This window comes from Sorex fumeus, unplaced genomic scaffold (genome assembly GCF_029834395.1).
Source record: "Sorex fumeus unplaced genomic scaffold, SorFum_2.1 ptg000073l, whole genome shotgun sequence".
Classification (NCBI taxonomy): domain Eukaryota; kingdom Metazoa; phylum Chordata; class Mammalia; order Eulipotyphla; family Soricidae; genus Sorex; species Sorex fumeus.
The window spans coordinates 15,682,169-15,702,524 of NW_026606130.1; the positions used below are offsets into that span (position 1 = coordinate 15,682,169).

Sequence of the window (20,356 nt, forward strand, 5' to 3'; positions counted from 1 at the left end):
AATGAAAAAGAAATACAAGCAGAAATGAAAAACCTAAAAATTTGGAAGGTGAAATGAAAAAGTCAGTGAAAGTCCTCAGCAACAGAGTAATAGCTACTGAGGACAAAATCAGTGAGGCCCAAGATGAGGTTCAGAGAATCTCCAGACAACAGCAGAAAATGGAAAGGAGCCTCAAAATAAACCAACACATGTCAAGACAAAATCGAGATGAAGCCAAGAGGAATAATATAAGAACCATTGGAGTCCCAGAAGGATAGAACGAAAACCCTGATGAAGAAAAGAGTGTCAAAAACATCATTGCTGAGATGTTCCCAACAGTGAAGAGCACATGCAAGCAGATTCAGGAGGCACGAAGGGTACCAGCTAAAACACATCCAAATAAAAATACTCCAAGACACATCCTGGTCAGAATGACAAACACCATACACAGAGAAAATTGTGAAAGCAGCAAGATCAAAGAAATAAATTGCTTATAAAACAGAATCCTTAAGATTCACAGCAGACATCACACCACAGAGACTGGCCCACACCCAAAAGAACAAAAGCAACCGATGCTGGCGCAGATGTGGTGAGAAAGGGACCACCCTTCACTGCTGGTGGGAATGCCGACTGGTTCAGCCCTTTTGGAAAACAGTATGGACAATTCTCAAAAAGTTAGAAATTGAGCTCCCATTTGACCCAGCAATACCACTCCTGGGAATATATTCCAGAGAGGCAAAAAGTATAGTTGAAGTGACATCTGCGCTTGTTTGTTCATTGCAGCACTCTTTACAATAGCTAGAATCTGTAAAACACCTGAGTGCCTGAGAACAGATGAGTGGTTACAGAAACTTTGGTACATTTACACAATGGAGTACTATGTAGCTGTTAGAAAAGATGGAGTCATGAAATTTACATACAAGTGGTACTACATGGAAAGTATCATGTTAAGCGAAATGAGTCAGAAAGAGAGGGATAGACATAGAAAATTGCATTCATCGGGGAACATAAAGTCACAAAGTAGGAGAGTAACACCCAAAAGTGGCTGAGATTAGTACCAGGAATTTACTCCATGGCTTGGAGGCCAGCCACACATGCTAGGGGAAAAGGGAGCTCAGATAGAGAAGGGAGCACCAAATAAAGGGTGTTGGGAGGATCCTCCCAGTATGGGAGAGGAATGCTGAAAGTAGACTATAAACCAAACCTGATTGCCACTCAATGCCTATTTTGCAAACCACAACACCCAAAAGGAGAGAGATAACAAAAGGGAATGCCCTGCCACAGAGGTAGGGTGGGATCGGGGGGATGGCCGGTGGGAGGGATACTGGGACTCGTGGTGGTGAAAACGGGCACTGGTGGAGGGATGGTTACTTGATCATTGTATAACTGAAACCCAAGCACAAAAATTTGTAATTCTACAACTGTACCTCATGGTGTTTCACTAATAAAAATTTAAAAAAAAATATTCACAGCAGACTTATTTGATGAAACCCTAAGGGCCCAAAGACAGTGCTGAGATATTGTGAAAAAACTCAATGAAATAAATGCTACACCAAGAATACTTTACCCAGTTAAGCTCTCATTCATAGCTTCACAGACAAACGATTGGCCCATGATTCAGTCTCCCAAAAGACCTACAAGGGTCCAATTTCAATGCAAGCACAAGAGGATCATCTTTATTGACTAGCTCAACTAGTTTGAGCTAGGGTCTCCGTCCAGCTCACCAACACAGTGGCATTCTCAGAACACGTGGCCCCAAGCCACAAAAGCGTGGGATATTTATCTTTCAGCATTACGTAGCAAGGGCTTCCACTGGAAACACACTAGGGAACTTTCCAATACTTGTTACTTGCTGACTGGTTGAGGGTTGAGGTTACACAATAGGAACTTTCCCATTTATACCTGATTAGGGCTCTAACTGACGTTCTTGTTGCCACATCATCTGAGGGATAACACAACACAAGTTTTAGGAAACTGAAAGTTAAACCTAGCATATCTGAATCTTAAGCCAAGCCCTTTTCGAGTTCCCTGTTGAGCTTGTCATGGCACTGCCTCAGGTCCTATCTTTCAAAAAAAAAAACAACTAAGGTACTTCATAGACTCAAAACCATAGTTCTAAGAGCAACTAAACCATCTAATTTAAGACAAAGGCAAGCTGCTCAAATACGTCAAACTTTGGAAGAACTATGAGACAAAACCTCATAACAATGATCGCTCTCAATGCCAATGGGTTAAATGAACCAATTAAAAGACACAGAGTGAGAGAATGGATACAAAATTGAACCTAACATTCTTATGCCTGCAATAAACACATCTGAATAGTCAGAGTGAACAAGCACTCAAAGTGAAGGAATGGAAAACAATTCTACAAGCAAACAACTCCCTCAAAGAAAGCTGGAGTGGCCATACTGGTATCAGATCACATAGACTTCAGACTGAAGAGAGTTGCAAGAGACAGTGAAGGTCATTTCTTAACAATCAAAGGTTCTGCACATCAGGAAGAACTCACAATCCTAAATGTATATTTCAACTAACAGTGATTATCCCCACATCCACGCCAGCATTAGCTATTTATGTTCTTTTGAATGTGTGCCAGTCTCTGTGGTGTGAGATGATATCTCATTGTTGTTTTGACTTGCATATCCCTGATGGCTAGAGATGTGGAGCATTTTTATGTGCCTTTTAGCCATTTGTATTTCTTTTTTGAGGAAACTTCTGTTCATTTCTTCTCCCCATTTTTGATGGGATTGGAGGTTTTCTTCATGTACAATTCTATTAGTGTCTTGTGTATCCTAGATATTAATCCCTTATCAGATAGGTATTGGGTAATTATTCCTTCCAAATCTATGTACTCTTTCTGTATTTTGGTTACTGTTTCTTTTGAAGTGTAGAAGCTTCTTAATTTGATGTAGTCCCATTTGTTTATGTTTGCTTCCAGTTGCATGATCAGTGGTGTTTCATCCTTATGGATGATTTTAGCTCCAATGTCATGGAGAGTTCTGCCTATGTTTTCCTCTATGTACCTAATTAATTCTTGTATGATATTGAATCATCCAGATTCAAGCTCAGCAAGGACATATTTGAGGGAATAAATGGAAGTCATGAGCTTAATATAGCACTGTAGCACTGTCCTCCCATTGTTCATTGTTTTGCTCAAGCATTCACTGGTAATGTCTCAATTGTGAGACTTCTTGTTACAATTTTTGGCATACTGACTATGCCACGAGAAGCTAGCCAGGCTCTGCCATGCGGGCAGGATACTCTCGGTAGCTCTACAGGAGGGATGGAATAATAGAACCCGGGTCAGCCACGTGCAAGGCAAAAGCCCTACCCACTGTGCTATTATATATATATATGATATATTTTATATATGGCATTTGATCCCCAAAACGCTGAATACACATTATTCTCAAGTGCACATGGGACATTCTCCAAGATAGACCACATGCTGGGCACAAACTATACTTCAATAAAATTAAGAACATAGAAATTGTATCAACAATCTTTTCAGACCTTGATACACTGAAGATAGAAGTGAATCATAAACAAAAACAGAAATACAAATAAAACATCTGGAAATTAAACAGCTTACTAATGAACAACCACTGCCTTAGCTACAAAATCAAAGATGAAATCAAGATTCTTAGAAACTAAGGAGAATGAAGACACGAGTTTCCATAATTTTATGGGACATGACAAAAACTATGTTAAGAGAAAAGTTTATAGCTCTACAAGCATTCTTCAATAAGAAAGAGCGAGCCCACATAAGTAACTTAACCTCACAGCTTACGATCTTGGAGAATGATCAACAAAGGAGCCCAAACAAGTCAGGAGAAAAGAAATAATTAAACTTAGAGCAGAAATTTATGACATGTAAGACAAAACAACAATCATAAAGACCAATAAAACCAAGAGCCAAATCTTTGAGAAAATAAACCAGATCAATAAATCATTAGCAAGACTCACAGGAAAGAGAGAAGGACCCCTAATAAACAGAAACAGAAACGAAAATGGGGACATCACAACAGAAACCACAGAAATTGAAAAGATTATCAGAGATTACTTTGAGAAGCTTTATGCCATGAAACAAGAAAATCTCAAAGAAATGGGTAAATTCCTGGACTCATATAATTTCCCAAAGCTGACCCAAGAAGACTTGGAATACCTGAACAGAACTATCACCATCTAGGAAATTCAAATAATAATCAATGTTCCATGAAAACCAAAAACACTGGCCCAGATGGATTCACTAGTGAATTCTTTCAAACCTTTAAAGAGGACCTTCTCCCAGTCCTGGTCAAGCCTTTCCAAGAAATTAAAGAAAGAGAGACGCTTCTGAACAATTTCCAAGAGGCAAATATCACCCTCATACCCAAAGCAGCGCACAGCCACTCGGGAAAGCTCAGACCCCCGCCCAGGCGCCAGCCGGAGATCCTGCAGCTGCGACCTGAGAAACTTTTTTTTTCCTTTCCCTCTTTTTATTTACACAGGAACACTCCACAGTGTTTTTGCAGCTTTCCTATTTCAGTAAACTACAGCCCATTCTGCTCTTATAACTAGTAGTATTGCCCACGATTGGCTGCACCTGAGCTCTGACCCTCCTCCTCCAGTAAGGTTTTCCATGACAAGCAGGATGGGCTCCCACTCCCGGAATGGACTCAGAAATTTTAACTGTGGCTCCACCTGCTGTTGTAGATGAAGACAAAGGCGGAGGAGGGGCCCCCATTAGCTCCACTACCTCTGCTACCCAGCCCCCGCCACGCTCTGGGATGCTTTCTGTACACTCCGGCCGAGACTCACGCACAAATGAAGCCCCAAGAACCAGGGAAGTGGAACTCTGTACCTTGGACTCCAGGCTCAACAGACCCGGGAACAGAGATCCTCTGTCTGCTCCCAGCAGCCCAGCAAACCTCCATTACCTCCACTTTCTCCACTACCCAGCTGCCGCCATGCTCCAGGATGCTTTCCAGACCGCGCAGCTGCTCTATGATTGTGCAACACATCAGAAAATACTTAATACAAGATTACCGCACCATATTTGATGGGGTTAAGCCTGAACCATAAAAACACCTGCAATGACGATTAGAGGCCACCCTAAAAGCCTCTGTCCTTCTCAGAGAGCCTGGCAAGCTACCGAGAGTTTCCCGGCTACATGGCAAAGCCTGGTAAGCTATCCATGGTGTGCTCGACATGCTAAAAACAGTAAATACAATAGGTCTCAGTCCCCTGACTATGAAAGAGCCACCATTAGGGCAGCGTTAAGAAGGATGAGGCACAATTGTGAATGGAATTGTTTTCTTCATGTCACTTTCTTCTCTTTCACTATTTGCATATACGAAAGCCATGGATTTTTGGGTATTGATTTTATAGCCTGCCACTTTACTATACAAGCCTATTGTTTCTAGGAGTTTCTTGGTAGAGGTTTTAGGGTTCTCAAAGTATAGTATCATGTCATCTGCGAATAGTGAGAGCTTGATTTCTTCTTTCCCTATCTGGACGCCCTTAATATCTTTTTCTTGCCTAATCGCTATTGCAAGTACTTCCAGTACTATATTGAACAGCAGTGGAGAGAGTGGGCATCCTTGTCTCGTCCCTGACCTTAGGGGGAAGGCTCTCAGTTTTTCCCCATTGAGGATGATGTTTGCTGTAGGTTTGTGGTAGATGGCTTTAACTATATTGAGGAAAGTCCCCTCTATCCCCATTTTGGCAAGGGTTTTCATCATGAATGGGTGCTGGATCTTGTCAAATGTTTTCTCTGCATCTATTGATATGATCATATGATTTTTATCTTTTCTTTTGTTGATATGGTGGAGTATGTTGATTGATTTCCGAGTGTTAAACCATCCTTGCATCCCTGGGATGAATCCTACTTGGTCATGATGTATGATTTTTTTGATGAGTTGTTGAATTCTATTGGCTAGTATTTTGTTGAGAATCTTCGCATCCGTGTTCATCAGGGATATTGGCCTGTAGTTTTCTTTTCTTGTGGTGTCTTTGTTTCCTTTTGGTATTAGAGAGATATGGGCTTCATAGAAACTGTTTGGGAGAGTTTCCGTTTTTTCAATTTCCTGGAAAAGCTTGAGAAGAACTGGCAATAGGTCCTCTTTAAATGTTTGGAAAAATTCGCTAGTAAATCCATCTGGACCTGGGCTTTTGTTTTTGGGAAGACTTTTGATTACAGTTTCAATTTCCTTGATGTGAATAGGTCTATTTAGGTACTCTATATCTACTTGCTTCAGCTTTGGGAGATGATAGGAATCCAGGAATTTATGCATTTCTTCTAGGTTCTCTTGTTTCGTGGCATACAGACGTTCAAAGTAGTCTCTGATGATCTCTTGAATTTCTTTAGTTTCTGTTGTGATATCCCCATTGTTATTTCTGATTCGATTTATTAAGGCTCTCTCTCTGTTTCTTTGTGAGTGTTGCTAGTGGTTTATCTATCAAGTACCTAGGAATCGCCTTAACTAAGGAAGTAAAGGATCTGTACAAAGAAAACTACAAAACGCTACTTCGGGAAATAAAAGAGGACACGAGGAAATGGAAAAATATCCCCTGTTCATGGATGGGGAGGATCAACATTGTCAAAATGGCAATACTTCCCAAGGCACTGTACAAATTCAATGCAATCCCTATAAGGATACCCACAACATTCTTCAAGGAAATGGAGCAAACACTCCTGAAATTTATATGGAACAATAAGCCCCCACGAATAGCTAAAGCAATTCTTGGGAAAAAGAAAATGGGAGGAATTAACCTACCTAACTTCAAGCTCTATTACAAAGCAGTAATAATCAAAACAGTATGGTACTGGAACAAAGGCAGAGTTGCAGACCAATGGAACAGAGTTGAATATACTGATATCTCCTCCCAAACATATAATCATCTAATCTTCGATAAGGGGGCAAGAAAAGTGAAACGGAGCAGGGAAAGCCTCTTTAATAAATTGTGCTGGCAAAACTGGACGGCTACATGCAAAAAAGTGGGCTCAGATCTCTGCCTAACGCCATGCACAAAAGTAAGATCGAAATGGATTTATGACCTCAACATCAGACCGGAATCCATAATGTTTATTGAAGACAAAGTTGGCAAAACTCTCCACGATATTGAAGTTAGTGGTATCTTCAAAGATGTCACGCCACTGACCGAGCAAGTGAAAACAGAGATAGACAAATGGGACTATCTTAAACTAAGAAGCTTCTGCACCTCAAAAGAAACAGTGACCAAAATACAAAGACAGCCTACAGAATGGGAAAGAATATTCACCAAATACACATCCGACAAGGGGTTGATATCAAGGATATACAAGGTACTGGTTAAGCTACACAAGAAGAAATCACCCAACCCCATCAAAAAATGGGGCGAGGAGATGAACAGAAACTTTCGCAAAGAAGAAATCCGAATGGCAAAAAGGCACATGAGAAAATGCTCTACATCACTAATCGTCAGAGAGATGCAGATCAAAACAACAATGAGATATCATTTCACACCACAGAGACTGGCCCACATCCACAAGAACAAAAGCAACAGGTGCTGGCGCGGATGTGGCGAGAAAGGGACCCTCCTTCACTGCTGGTGGGAATGCAGGCTGGTCCAACCCTTTTGGATAACAGTATGGACGATTCTCAAAAAATTAGAATTTGATCTCCCATTTGACCCAGCTATAGCACTCCTGGGAATATATCCCAGAGAGGCAAAAAGGTAGAGTCGAAGTGACATCTGCAATTGTTTGTTCATTGCAGCACTCTTTACAATAGCGAGAATCTGGAAAAAAACCTGCGTGCCCGAGAACAGATGACTGGTTAAAGAAACTTTGGTACATTTACACAATGGAGTACTATGTAGCTGTTAGAAAAGATGAAGTTATGAAATTTACATACAAGTGGTACTACATGGAAAGTATCATGTTAAGCGAAATGAGTCAGAAAGAGCGGGATAGACACAGAAAGATTGCATTCATCTGAGGAACATAAAGCAAGAAAATGGGAGACTAACACCCAGAAATGGCTCAGATTAGTACCAGGAATTTTGCTCCATGACTTGAAGGCCAGCCACATGTGCTAGGTGAAAAGGAAGCTCAGATAGAGAAGAGAGCACCAAATAAAGGGTGTTGTGAAGACCCTACCAGGGTTGGAGAGACATGCTAAAAGTAGTCTATAGACCAAACATGATTGCCACTCAATGCCTCTCTGGCAAAACACAGTACCTAAAAGAAGAGAGAGAGAACAAGGGGGAATGCCCTGCCACAGCGGCAGGGTGGGACGGGGGGTGTGGATTGGGGTGGGGTGGGAGGGATGCTAGGACCCGTGGTGGGGGAGGATGGGCACTGGTGGAGGGATGGGTACTTGATCATTGTATAACTGAAACCCAAGCACAAAAATGTATAAGTCTATAAATGTACTTCATGGTGTTTCACTAATTAAAAAAATGATAAAAATAAATAAATAAATAAATAAATAAATAAATAAATATCTTGCTACAGAAAAAAAAAAGAAGGATGAGGAAGGAGAGGCTGATAAATATCTCAGGGCCAAACTAGGATGCCAAAATGAAGAAGGACAAAAATTACTGTCTGTATTTTCAATGCACATGCGCTGGCATCAAATGCATCCATCAAGGACCTGATGGTACTAGCGTGAAAGATCAAGTATGACATCATTAGTCTGACTGAGATGAGAAGGCATTAATCACATCACGCCCTTTTTGACACTGGGGAAGAACTGTTCCTGGGAACATGCAACAGAAGAGGTGTCAGTGGTGCCGGTGTCCTTGTCAACATGAACTTGGCCATAAACATTGATTCATTCGAATGCCTAACAACCCAAATCGGATGATTACACTTGAATAGATATGGCTCACTGCCGGCAGTTTCTATCTTCATTGTCTACACACCCACATCCAATTATGATGGAGAAATTGCAAAGTTCTTCATGGAGCTGGAGAAGTTCTATAAAGAAGATCACACCTTCTACAAGATCATTGTGGGTGATTTTAATGCCAAGATTGGACTGAGAAGTTCAGCCAAAGAACTCCACATCAGGACCCATGGCCTAGAATGGAATGAACAGGGTGAGAGACTGTCTGAGTTCATCATGTCGACGAAGATTATCCATGGTAGCTCAAAATTCCAGAAGGCTAATCAAAACGTTGGACATAGGAGTCTCCAGGTGGATGGTTCCACAACGAAATTGACCACATCATATTCAATTGACGTTCTTGCCTGACTGATGTCGCTGTTGTACCAAAATTCCAAATGGGATAGGATCACCGTCTCCTTTGTGCAAAATTCTACTTCATAGAGTGGAGAGAAAGGGCTGAAAAGTTTAAGAAGAAAACTCCCAGAACTGACACCAACTGGGAGCTCTTTGGCACTATTGCAGCAACATGGGAAGATGCCATCATTGAAAACATTGACAAGGAATATGATCGACTGGTTCAGTACCTCCATGATTGTGCAAAGAATGCCGAAAGAGAAATAGCCACCAAAAGATGCCTGTTTCAAAAACTCTCGAGCTCAATCACCAAAGTAGCTCAGGCCTCAGGCAACCGCAAGCAAACATCTGAGCTCACAAAGAAGTGTAGAGAAGCAATTAAGGAAGACCTCAATGAGAGAAGAACAGCAGTGCTGACAGATGTGGCAGAAGCTGGGAAAAGCATTCACAATGCCTGCCTGTCTTTTGCCAGCTACAAGACCAAGATGACTGCCTTCTGATGTCCTGATGGAGCTATCACATCTTCCAGAAGGGCAATGGAGATTATTCATGACTTCTACTCTGATCTCTTCAATAGCCACGTCCACCTGCTCAAATACCAAATTCAGCAGGATGGATATGTCGTTCCTAACATTCTTCCTTTCGAAATCTGACACGCCATTTCATTGGTAAAGAAGTGAACATCCCCCAGCCCAGATAAGGTCAAACCCAAACACCTGAAGAACCTGCTGTCAGTACTCATCAATACACTGGCTCAGCTCTTCACACACTAACAGTCTGTATACAAAGTTCCGTCCAAAAGGAAAACCAGCAGTACTGTACTACTGTACAAGAAGGGAGACGTCTCACGGTGATTCAATACAATAAAAAAAGAAGATGGGTGGCATCATCCTACCCAATTTCAAACTGTACTACAAAACAGCGGTAATTAAAACAGCATGGTAATTGACTAGAAACAGACCCACAGGCCATTGGACCAGAGTTGAATACAGCCTCTCAAGTATACGATCACTTAATCAAGAATATGATCACTCAATCTTTGATAAAAGAGAAGGAAATGTGAAGTGGAACAAGTAAAGCCTTTTTAACAAGTGGTACTGGGAAAACTTGACGGCTACCTGCAAAAAATGAACTCTGACATCTGTCTAATGCCAGGTACAAATTCAACGTGGAATAAAGACCTCAGTATCAGACCTGAATCCATAAGGTATGTGGAGGGAAGGTAGGCTAAACCCTCCATGATATTGAAGCTAAAGGCATCTTCAAGGATGAAACACCATTGACCTTGCAAGTGGAAACAATTATAAACAAGTGGGTCAACATTAAACTAAGAAGCTTCTGCACCTCAAAAGAAACAGTGACCAAAAATGCAGAAAGAATTCAAGAAATGGCAAAATTATTTATCCAGTATCCATCATATGGGATCTTAGTATACAGGAGTTACAAGACACTGGTAGACATTTACAAGAAAAAATCTCCAACCCCATCAAAAATGGAGATTAGAAATGAACAAAAACGTCCTCAAAAAAAGAAATTCAAATGGCCAAAAGGCACATGAAAAAATGCTCCACATCGCTAATCATTAGGGAGATGTAAATAAAAACAACAATGACATATCATATTACACCACAGAAACTGGCACACATCAAAAATATGAATAACTACAGGTGCTGGAACGGTTATGGTGAGAAAAGGACTCTCCTTCATTGTTGCTGGGAATGCCGACTGGTCAAGCCTTTTTGGAAAACAATGTGGACATTCCTCCAAAAAGTAGAAAGTGTGCTCCCATATGGCCCAGCAATACCACTCTGGGAATATATCCCGGGGTGCAAAAAAAACACAGTAGAAATGATTATTGCAGCATTGTTCACAATATCCAGAATCTGTAAAAAGAAAAACCGAGTGCCAGAGAATAGATGACTGGTTAAAGAATCTTTGTTATATCTACACAATGGAATACTATGCAGCTGTTAGAAAAGATGAAGTCATGAAATTTGCTTATAACGTGGATTGTCATGGAGAGTTATCATGATAAGTAAAATCAGTCAGAAAGAGAGGGACAGACATACAGTGACTGCACTCATTTATGGAATATAAAATTACATAATATCAGACTAACATCTAAGGACAGTAGAGATAGCAGCCAGGAGGATTCCTCCATTGTTTGGAAGCTTGCCTCATGAGCTGGGGAAAAAGGTAGTTGAGATGGATAAAGTACCACTAAGTAAATTATGTTTAGAGGGATCGCTTTGAATGGGAGATGCGTGCTGAAAGTAGACTAGGGACCAGACATTATAGCCTCTTTGTACCTGTATTGCAAACCAAAAAAGCCCAAAAGGAGAGTTAGAGAGAGAGAGAGTAAGAAGGACTGTGCCTGCTATAGTGGTAGGGGGTGGGATGGAACGGGGTTGGCGGAAGGGATACTGAGAACATTGGTGGTGGAAAATATGATCTGCTTGAAGGATGGGTGCGTTGTCATTGTATGACTGAAACTTAATCATGAAAGTTTGTAACTGTGTCTCTTGGGAATCAATAAAAAATGAATGTGCTAGCGTCAGTGCGCAGGTATGGATTTGCAGTTCATGTTCCTGTGTTAGATATTAGACGGACAGGATCTAGGGTCCATACCTTGCAGATAGAATGGAGTCCAGAGGCAAAAGGATCTGGTTCCAAGGATTCTCTTTGTGTATCTGTTCTGGGGAACAGTTTTGATTACCATTTCAATTCCATTGATAGTTATAGGTCTTTTCAGGTATTCCAGATCTTTTTGGTTCAGCCTAGAGAGGTAAATCACATCCTAATGCATAAACTTATTCATTTCCCTTAGGCTCTCTTGTTTTGTAGCATAAAGAGTCTCAAAATAACCTCTGATGATTCTTTGAACTTCTGTGGTGTGTGTTGTGATGCCTCCTCTTTCATTTCTGTTTTTATTATTTTTGCTTTCTTTTTGAGTCTTGCTAGTGTTTATTGATCTCTTTTATTTTTCCAAAGAGCAAGCAAAGTTCATTGGTCTCTTGGATTAATTTTTGGATTCCAGTTCAGTAATTTCTGCTCTAACAATTTCTTACCACTTCCTTTGCTGTATGCCACAGTTGCAGTAAGTAGTATTCTCATTCTCAGTTTTTGCCCTTGGATCTTTTAGTTTCCTCTCTTCTTTCCTCTCTGGCCCACTGACTGTTCAGTAGTGAGCTTTAATTTTTTATGTATTTTTTCTCTATTTTTGTTTGTGATTAACTTCTACTTTCAGTGCATCACTGTCTGAGAAAATAATTGGTATGACTTACATACTCTTCACATTGTGAAGGCAGGTTGTGTGTTCCAGCATGTGGTCTCTCTTGAAGGATGTACCATGTGCACTGGAGAAGAATGTGTATTTGGTTATTGAATATGAAAAGTCATGTATTAACTACTAATTTGTTGCTATATGTCTTTCTTCAAGTATATTAGAATTTATTTGGCTGCTTCCCTCATTAGTTGCATATGCATTTTTCAGTGTGAATTCTTCCTGCTGTACATATCCCTTGATGATTAAGAAACGAACTTCGCTGTCTCATTACTTTTTTCAGTTTGAAGTCTATGTCATCTGACACTAGTATCACCACTCTGTCCTTTTTGAGGGGATTGGTGGTCTTCTAACCTGTGACTTCAGTTGAATAGGATTGTTTGAGTCTGTGTTTGCTCTGACTATTCAGATGTGTTTCTTGAAGATAGCAGAATGGTTGGATTCAGTTTTCTAATTCATTATACGACTCTGTGTCCCTTATTTGTTGCATTTATCCCAATAACACTGAGAGAGATTATTGTCATGGGGTTTTTGGTCAACGTTCTACAGGAATATTATTTGTTTGTGGGGCACACCTTGTCTTTAAGTAGACCTTTTAGTTCTACTTGTAAAGATGGTTTTTAGTCTATGGAGTTCCTACATTGTTTTGTGTGTGTTGTGTGCCATTGAATACTATTCCTTCAATCTGAATGAGAGTCTAGCTATGTAAAGTATTCTTGGTGATACATTTTATTGAGATTTTTCCCAGATTTTGACATTTTTATTTATTTTTTTATTAGTGAAACACCATGAAGTAGAGTTGTAGACTTACAAATTTTTGTGCTTGGGTTTTAGTTATACAATGATCGAGTACCCATCCCTCCACCAGTGCCTATTCTCCACCACCACTGATCCCAGTATCCCTTCCCCCCCATCCCCCATCCCCCCCCCCGCCTCTGTGGCAGGACATTCCCTTTTGTTATCTTTCTCCTTTTGGATGCTGTGGTTATTGAGGTTTTTTTTTTTTTTTTACCATATCTACCACTGTTTTGGGGACAGAGGATTTTATTTGATAAATCTGCACTAGATCTTCAAGTATTCTCCTTTGTACATAATTTCCTTCTTTTATCTTGCTGCTTTATATTATATTTCTATCTATGGTTCTATCTATGGTTATCATCATTCTGATTAGAATGTGTACTGGAGTATTTTTATTTGGATTTCTTTTATCTTGTACTCCTCCGACTCTATAAATCTGGGTACATGAACTCTTCAGCTCTCAGAGCTGCTTAGCAGTGATGTATTTTGACTCTTGCTTCTTTATCAGTGTTGCCTTCCTGGCCCTCTTTGATGCTGATAATTCATATTTTGTTCCTCTTGTATTCATCCCAACATGTCTTGTCAGATGTTCATTTCTTTTGAGCCTTTTTTTCCAACTTTATGGTTCTCTGGAGGTTTTCTGCACCTCATCTTGAAGCTCCTTGATTCTGTCCTTAGCTGTTACTCTGCTATTATGGCCTTCCAGTGAGTTTTTCATTTCACTTACTAAGTTTCTCAGTTCTGTCATTTCTGTTTGTAGTTTCATCATTTCTGCTCACATATCCATGAGTTTTATTGGCAGTCCGTTCCATTGCTTCTTTGAGCTCCTTATACTTCTTTAATAGTTTTTTCTAAATATTTTATCATTACTCATTGAATCTTCAAGACTACCGTCTTCACTTACTTGGCGTGGTGGGATCTGTATTTTCCCCATTGTGATGTGTGCAATTGTAGTAGTTTCTTTTCTAGTGTGTTGTGTGTGTATTTGGGGGATGGCTAGGTGACTCTAATCAGGATGTCTTTGTATGCTCATGGAGAGTTACGGAGAGGTGAAGAAATGAGCAGCCATAGAGCATAGCATAGCTAGTGCCTTACTATTCCCTTTTTTACTTCATGGGCAGGGATAAACCTTACCTGGGGGGAACAAGATGGCATTTATGAGAGTCAAGCTGGATGCTGACACCAGTTGCTGCCACTGGACTCACCTCATTATCCTTGATGGGTGCTGAAAAGGACAAACAGGGTGACTAACACCTTCCTCTTCCTTTTCTACTTTGTAGGAAGGAATAATCTTGACTTGTGGTAGGAGGAGATGGTGATCTTCAGTGTCATACTGGCTCTGGATTCCAGATGCTGCCACTGGGCTCAATCCAGTGTCCTGTAGAGTACCATACCGTCTTGACTATTAGTGCTTTATAGTATAATTTTATGTTACGGTAAAATGTATAATTTGTAATAGAAAAGCCTCACATCTTAATTTTTCATAAATCCCATTTTCAATATTTTTCAAGCTTTTCTAGGTAGTGGTAGAAACAGAAAACTTCCCCAAAAGCTCTTATGAGGCATCAACTTAGGAAAAGTGCCAAACTCTTTATCTGCAGCTAATATGATACTATACTTATAAAACATAAAGGACAATGTGATTAGTAATGGAAATAATAAATCTATACAGAAATGTTGCAGGATACAAATCAACAAACAGAAATCTAAGGCACATTTATATATGTAAAGAATGAAATGGAAGAGATAAATATTTTTTAAAAATCTATTTCTTTCGCAATTGTGCCTCAAAAATCAAGTACCTTGGAATAAGTTTAATAAAAGGGTTGGAAAAATACATATATGGCAAACAAGGGAGAAGAGCTATAGTAAAGCATCTATGGCACTTACCTTTCATGTGACTTGTCTCATTCGATCCCTGGCATCCCATATGATCAAATGAACACACCAGAAATGTTTATTGAGCTCAGAATCAGTAATAAGCCCTGAGCACCACTGGATGTGGGCACCAAACAAACAAAACACAACAGAAATATAAATCACTTCTAAAAGAATAACAAGAAAATGAAATAATATTTTCTGTTCACGGATGAAAATGATTAACAATTTCAAATGACAGTTCTATCCAAAGCACTATGCAGATTTATTACATTATAAAAATACCAATGGCATTGGTAAATACCAATTGCCTTTTATTGTACCACTTATTCACAAATCAGCTCCTTGAGATTTGTAATAAAGTAAGTAAAATATGAGAGTTCAAACTATAAAAAATACCAATGACATTGTGGATGTACACGTTTATCCACTCATCTGTTCTCAGGCACTTGGGGAAATTGGAGATAGAGAGAGAGTATGAGAGTGTAAAAAAAGTGTCTTCCATAGAGGCAGGCTGCAAGGATGGGGGTAGAAGTGAGAGGTAAACTGGGGACATGGTGACAAAAATTGTATGCTGGTGAAGGGATGGCTGTTAGAATGACAGAAACTGAAACTGCACTGATGAAGAATGTTAGAATGATTGAAACTGTACACTGGTGAAGTGATGACTGTTAGTATGATTGAAACTCAATCACGAAAACGTTGTAATTGTGTGTCTCGTGGTGATTCAATGTTTAAAAAAATAAAATGTCAATGACATATTTAAAGACATAGACCTAGTGCTATTGAAATTTACTTACAGAGATTGAATTCCCTTAATAGCTAACATTTGTTATAAAGAGATACTTTGTTTTTTAAAAACCAGTTCACTTGATCACTTGATCACTTGATACCCCATTACTCATTGATTTGCTCTAGCGAGTGCCAGTAATGTTTCCATTCATCCCTGTTGTGTGCTAGCATAGCCCAATGGCATCTGCTTGTTCTAGGAACATAAAGAGACTCACACTGATCATTTAGGGTCTTGAAGAAGTCTGACCATCTCGTAGGTGGGTGTCCACGCGATCTTTTGACGTCCCGTGGAATCCAGTCAGTAATGGCTCTAGTCCAGCGGTTGTCTCTAAATCTCATTACGTGTCCAGCCCATCTGATTTTTGATGCCTTGACAAATGAGACAGTGTCCCTGATTCTTGAGCATTGACGGAGATCCAAACTCCGGATTCTATCTCTCATTTAAACGAATCGTGATACTCCAAGCATAGCTCTTTTGATTCCTCTTTGAGAGACCCAAATAGCATTTTCATCCTGTTTTTGTAGGGCCCAGGTCTCTGAGGCATATGTTAATGCAGGAAGAACAGTGGAATTGAAGAGATGTGCTTGTAGCTGGAGCACCAGTTATCTTGAAACAAAAAAGCAGACATCCTGTACCTATAGGTTACAAAATGCAGGGGCATTTGAAGACACTAGTTTAATTGAATAGGTGTATAGATAACATTTTGATTCAGGTAGGCTAATTATGAGGGAAGCATTCCCTTACATTTTTTGTCTTCCTTGTGTCTGTGTTTGTTTCAAAACCCATGACTCAATGACAGGAAAATAAGAGTGCTTATGCATCTACAACTGTACCTCATTTTATCTCACTAATAAAATTTTTTTAAAAATCCTTTATCCTCTCATACTCTAGGACTTAAAACAAGGTTTGTTGAAATATATTTTAAGCTTTTCTATAGGAAGATCTAAATAATGAATCGTAACTCATCCTCTTATCTTCTAAGATTATGGTATTTTCACAGAATCTTTGACTTTCCTCGACGTGTCCATATTTCACAGGAGACGTTCAATTGTAAACCAGATCAGATAAACAGATAAAACTGGTATGGATGGTATAAACTTCAACAACTGAATCATCCAGAGTTTTTGGAAGCTTGGTTAATATGTTTGTACTTCTGAGACTAGAGATTTTTAAAGGCAAACCATGTGATATCTAAGCTGGAGAAATGTTTGCTTTTATTAATATTGTTAATGTCTGCTACATACCTAGAAAAATTATGCAGATGATTAAAACCTCAAATCTTAGTAATTCACTACATTTTATAAAAGAGAAGACTAGTCACTAAGACAGTCAATAAAACTTACCAAAAGACTGACTTCAGACTCTTTTCTTAACCACTGTGCTGCATCTTTTTTTTCTTTTTGGGTGATACGCGGCGATGTACAGGGGTTACTCCTGGCTCTGCACTCAAGAATTACTCCTGGTGGTGCTCAGGGGACCACAAGGGATGCTAGGAATTGAACCCAGGTTGGCCACGTGCAAGGCAAATGCCCTAGTCACTGTACTATCACTTCAGCCCCGAGTGCTGCATCTTTTTTATATCTTACAGGAGGAAGTTATGGATATTAATTCACAGTAATGTAGGGCAGTGTTCCCTAATAATGTATGGTATAAACTATGGTAAAGTTGTCTGGAGTGGGCTATAAATGACACTCCCTTCTTCCTAAGATGGTTATATGATAGCACTGTAGCACTGTAGCACTGTCCTCCCATTGTTTATCGATTTGCTCAAGGAGTCACCAGTAACCGTCTCCATTGTGAAACTTATTGTTACTGTTTTTTGCATATCGAATGCACCATGGGGAGCTTGCCAGGCTCTGCCGTGTGGGCGGGATACTCTCTGTAGCTTGCTGGGCTCTCTGAGAGGGATGGAGGAATTGAACCCGGGTTGGCTGTATTCAAGGCTCTACCCAAATAATGGCATAAAAACTAATAGGCGCCTATATCTTTAGTCTAAAAGTGGTCTGCAGGTAGGTTACCTATGGCTTCTATGATGACATCATGGCTATCAGAGATATCTGTTCTTCAAAACTTCCAGTTACCAAGAAGGATGGATAGATTGTATCTTATAGTTCAATATGACTGCTGGGACGTTAGACATTATACCTATAAAGGAGACTGCTCAAAAATTCTACCTAATAATTATGTTTATATATCATTAAACATGATCACATCATGTTTTAAAGAAAATAAAATGTAATATTTTATTCCATGTTCCATGGGATACATCTAAATTTCAAAACTCCTTTAGTAAGTGGAAAGAAGAGGATGGATGTGAGGATTGACACACAACACCTTGGTTACATGAAGTGGTAATTCATTCGATATACACTTTTATGTCTTCACAGTGACTACAGATATGTGGCAGCTGCTCTGGCTGTAATGAGAAATGTGACTCAGCAGATCAATGAGCGCAAACGGCGTTTGGAGAATATTGACAAGATTGCTCAGTGGCAAGCCTCTGTCCTAGACTGGGAGGTAGGACTCTTATCGACAAGTGCACTAGGAAGTCTGAATAACATGTAAAGAACATCACAATCTATGTTAAAGACGGATGTAGAAAAGATCAAATTGAAGAGCAGAAAAAAAGGAATTAGATTAAAGCCAGAGCAAAATTCCCAGCTAATGAGAAAATTTAGGTATTTGAGTAGTTTTGAAAAAAGAAAAAATAGAAAAATTAATTTGTCAGTACATAATTAAGAATGAAAAGACTTCTGACTTTTAATGTTGCTAGGAAATAACTTGCTTGACTTAGAGATTTTTCAGAGACTTTTCAAGTGCTGTAATAGTATCACTGATAGGTGAACACTTGGATAAAGACTTATATGGATTTTTCCTTACCAGAAAATGTAATTTTAGGATGGTTCTCTGGTACAGGCCATGCAACATACTCTTTTCCTGATGGTGGGATTTCAATTCCCTGTTATATCTATTAGATCTACTGAAACATACACACTTGAGACCTTGATTATCATCTGCACTCAATGTACAGACAAAATTTTCTTTTGAATATCTTCTGAAAATAATCCTTGAGAACATTCCACTCCATTTGAAAACAGCCGTGACTTTTCTGAACTGAAAAATCCTTCAGTTACTGAAACCACTGAAACCTTCTCTTATTACACGTTTCCTTGCAAAGAATATATATGGCCTAACAAATAAATGGAGATTTGCCTCTGTATCCCTATGTTGAGGCTCTTATTCAACAAAAATAGAACTGTGAATGATAAGATTCTCATGTATCCATGTGGTCAGTGTGATAATTAGTGTTTGTGTCTTGTTCCCACAAAGAACACCACGAATAATGACATCACACATTACTTTTATCCTAAATTGTGAAATAACATAGTCTGCAGCTAACGTAACCAAAGTAGAAGAGGCTGTAGCAGCAAGGAGGTACTATTTTTAAGGCTCAGGTTCATGGTATAGAATAGAGTCAGTTCACTAACCTCCAATGTCATGTTTTGTAATTAAAAGATAGTAAGAACCGATTTAACATTTAAAGCAGGTTATCACACTCCAAAGGGATTATGCTTCAGTTTTACAAACAACTACTTAATTATCTTTTCATTATTCTGCTACTTCTGTTTCTCCTTATAGTATATGGCTATAAAAATCTTTGTTTAGTCTTATTTGTAGGATAAATATGAAGTGTAGAAAACACATGTCATTCTTTCAGATACAGGAAAAGAAATGAGAGGAAACCCTTCTGAATCAGACTGTCATTGTTTTTGAACAAATTGCCTCTAATATTATCATTCATTCTAAGGCATTGACAAGCTGTGACTGATTAGAAGGCCTCTTTTTAACTTTTGGTCATACACCATGCAGTGCCCAGGAATTACACCTGGATCAATACTCAGGGGACCAAATCGGGTGACAGTGATAGAACATGCAAATCAAGCACCTTACCAACTGCACTAGGTCTACAGTTCAGGACGCCTCTTTTATTTACTCCCTGGAGTTCTTTTTAAAAGGAGAATTACAGCAACAACTGCATCCCTATTCCCTGGAAAAGCTTCCCTTTATGAATGCTTTGGAAGACATTTCTATTCTTTATATGTGCTCTGGAACTATAGTATTTATAGCTGAGTATATGGAGAAACAATAACTGTTTGAAATTCTCAAGGTCTATACAAGAATATTCATTAATACTAAATGAATTTTTAAGTTGAATATTATTTAAACTCTCAACATCCCATAAAAAGTTCTGAACCCGGACTGGCTCAGAATTATCAGAATGATTCTCTGACTCCTTAATTAGCATAATTGATTGGTTCTCTAACCCTATGTCAACTTGCACAATCCTGAAACACTACTGATCAACAGGGACTTTTTTTACCTAAGTTAGTAAGAAAAATTACTCCTGTCTCATTT

At 39.2% G+C, this 20,356-nt stretch overlaps 1 protein-coding gene across 7 annotated transcripts in view; it reads left to right on the forward strand.

Moving 5' to 3' along the window:
- ARHGEF9 (Cdc42 guanine nucleotide exchange factor 9) overlaps positions 1-20,356 on the forward strand; it is a 480,567-nt gene that overhangs the window by 316,176 nt on the left and 144,035 nt on the right. For all 7 annotated transcript variants that reach the window (XM_056130045.1, XM_056130050.1, XM_056130046.1 and 4 more), the window contains one exon: positions 18,328-18,457. In XM_056130045.1, the coding sequence (XP_055986020.1) occupies positions 18,328-18,457 (130 nt within the window). The remainder of the gene's footprint in view (positions 1-18,327; positions 18,458-20,356) is intronic.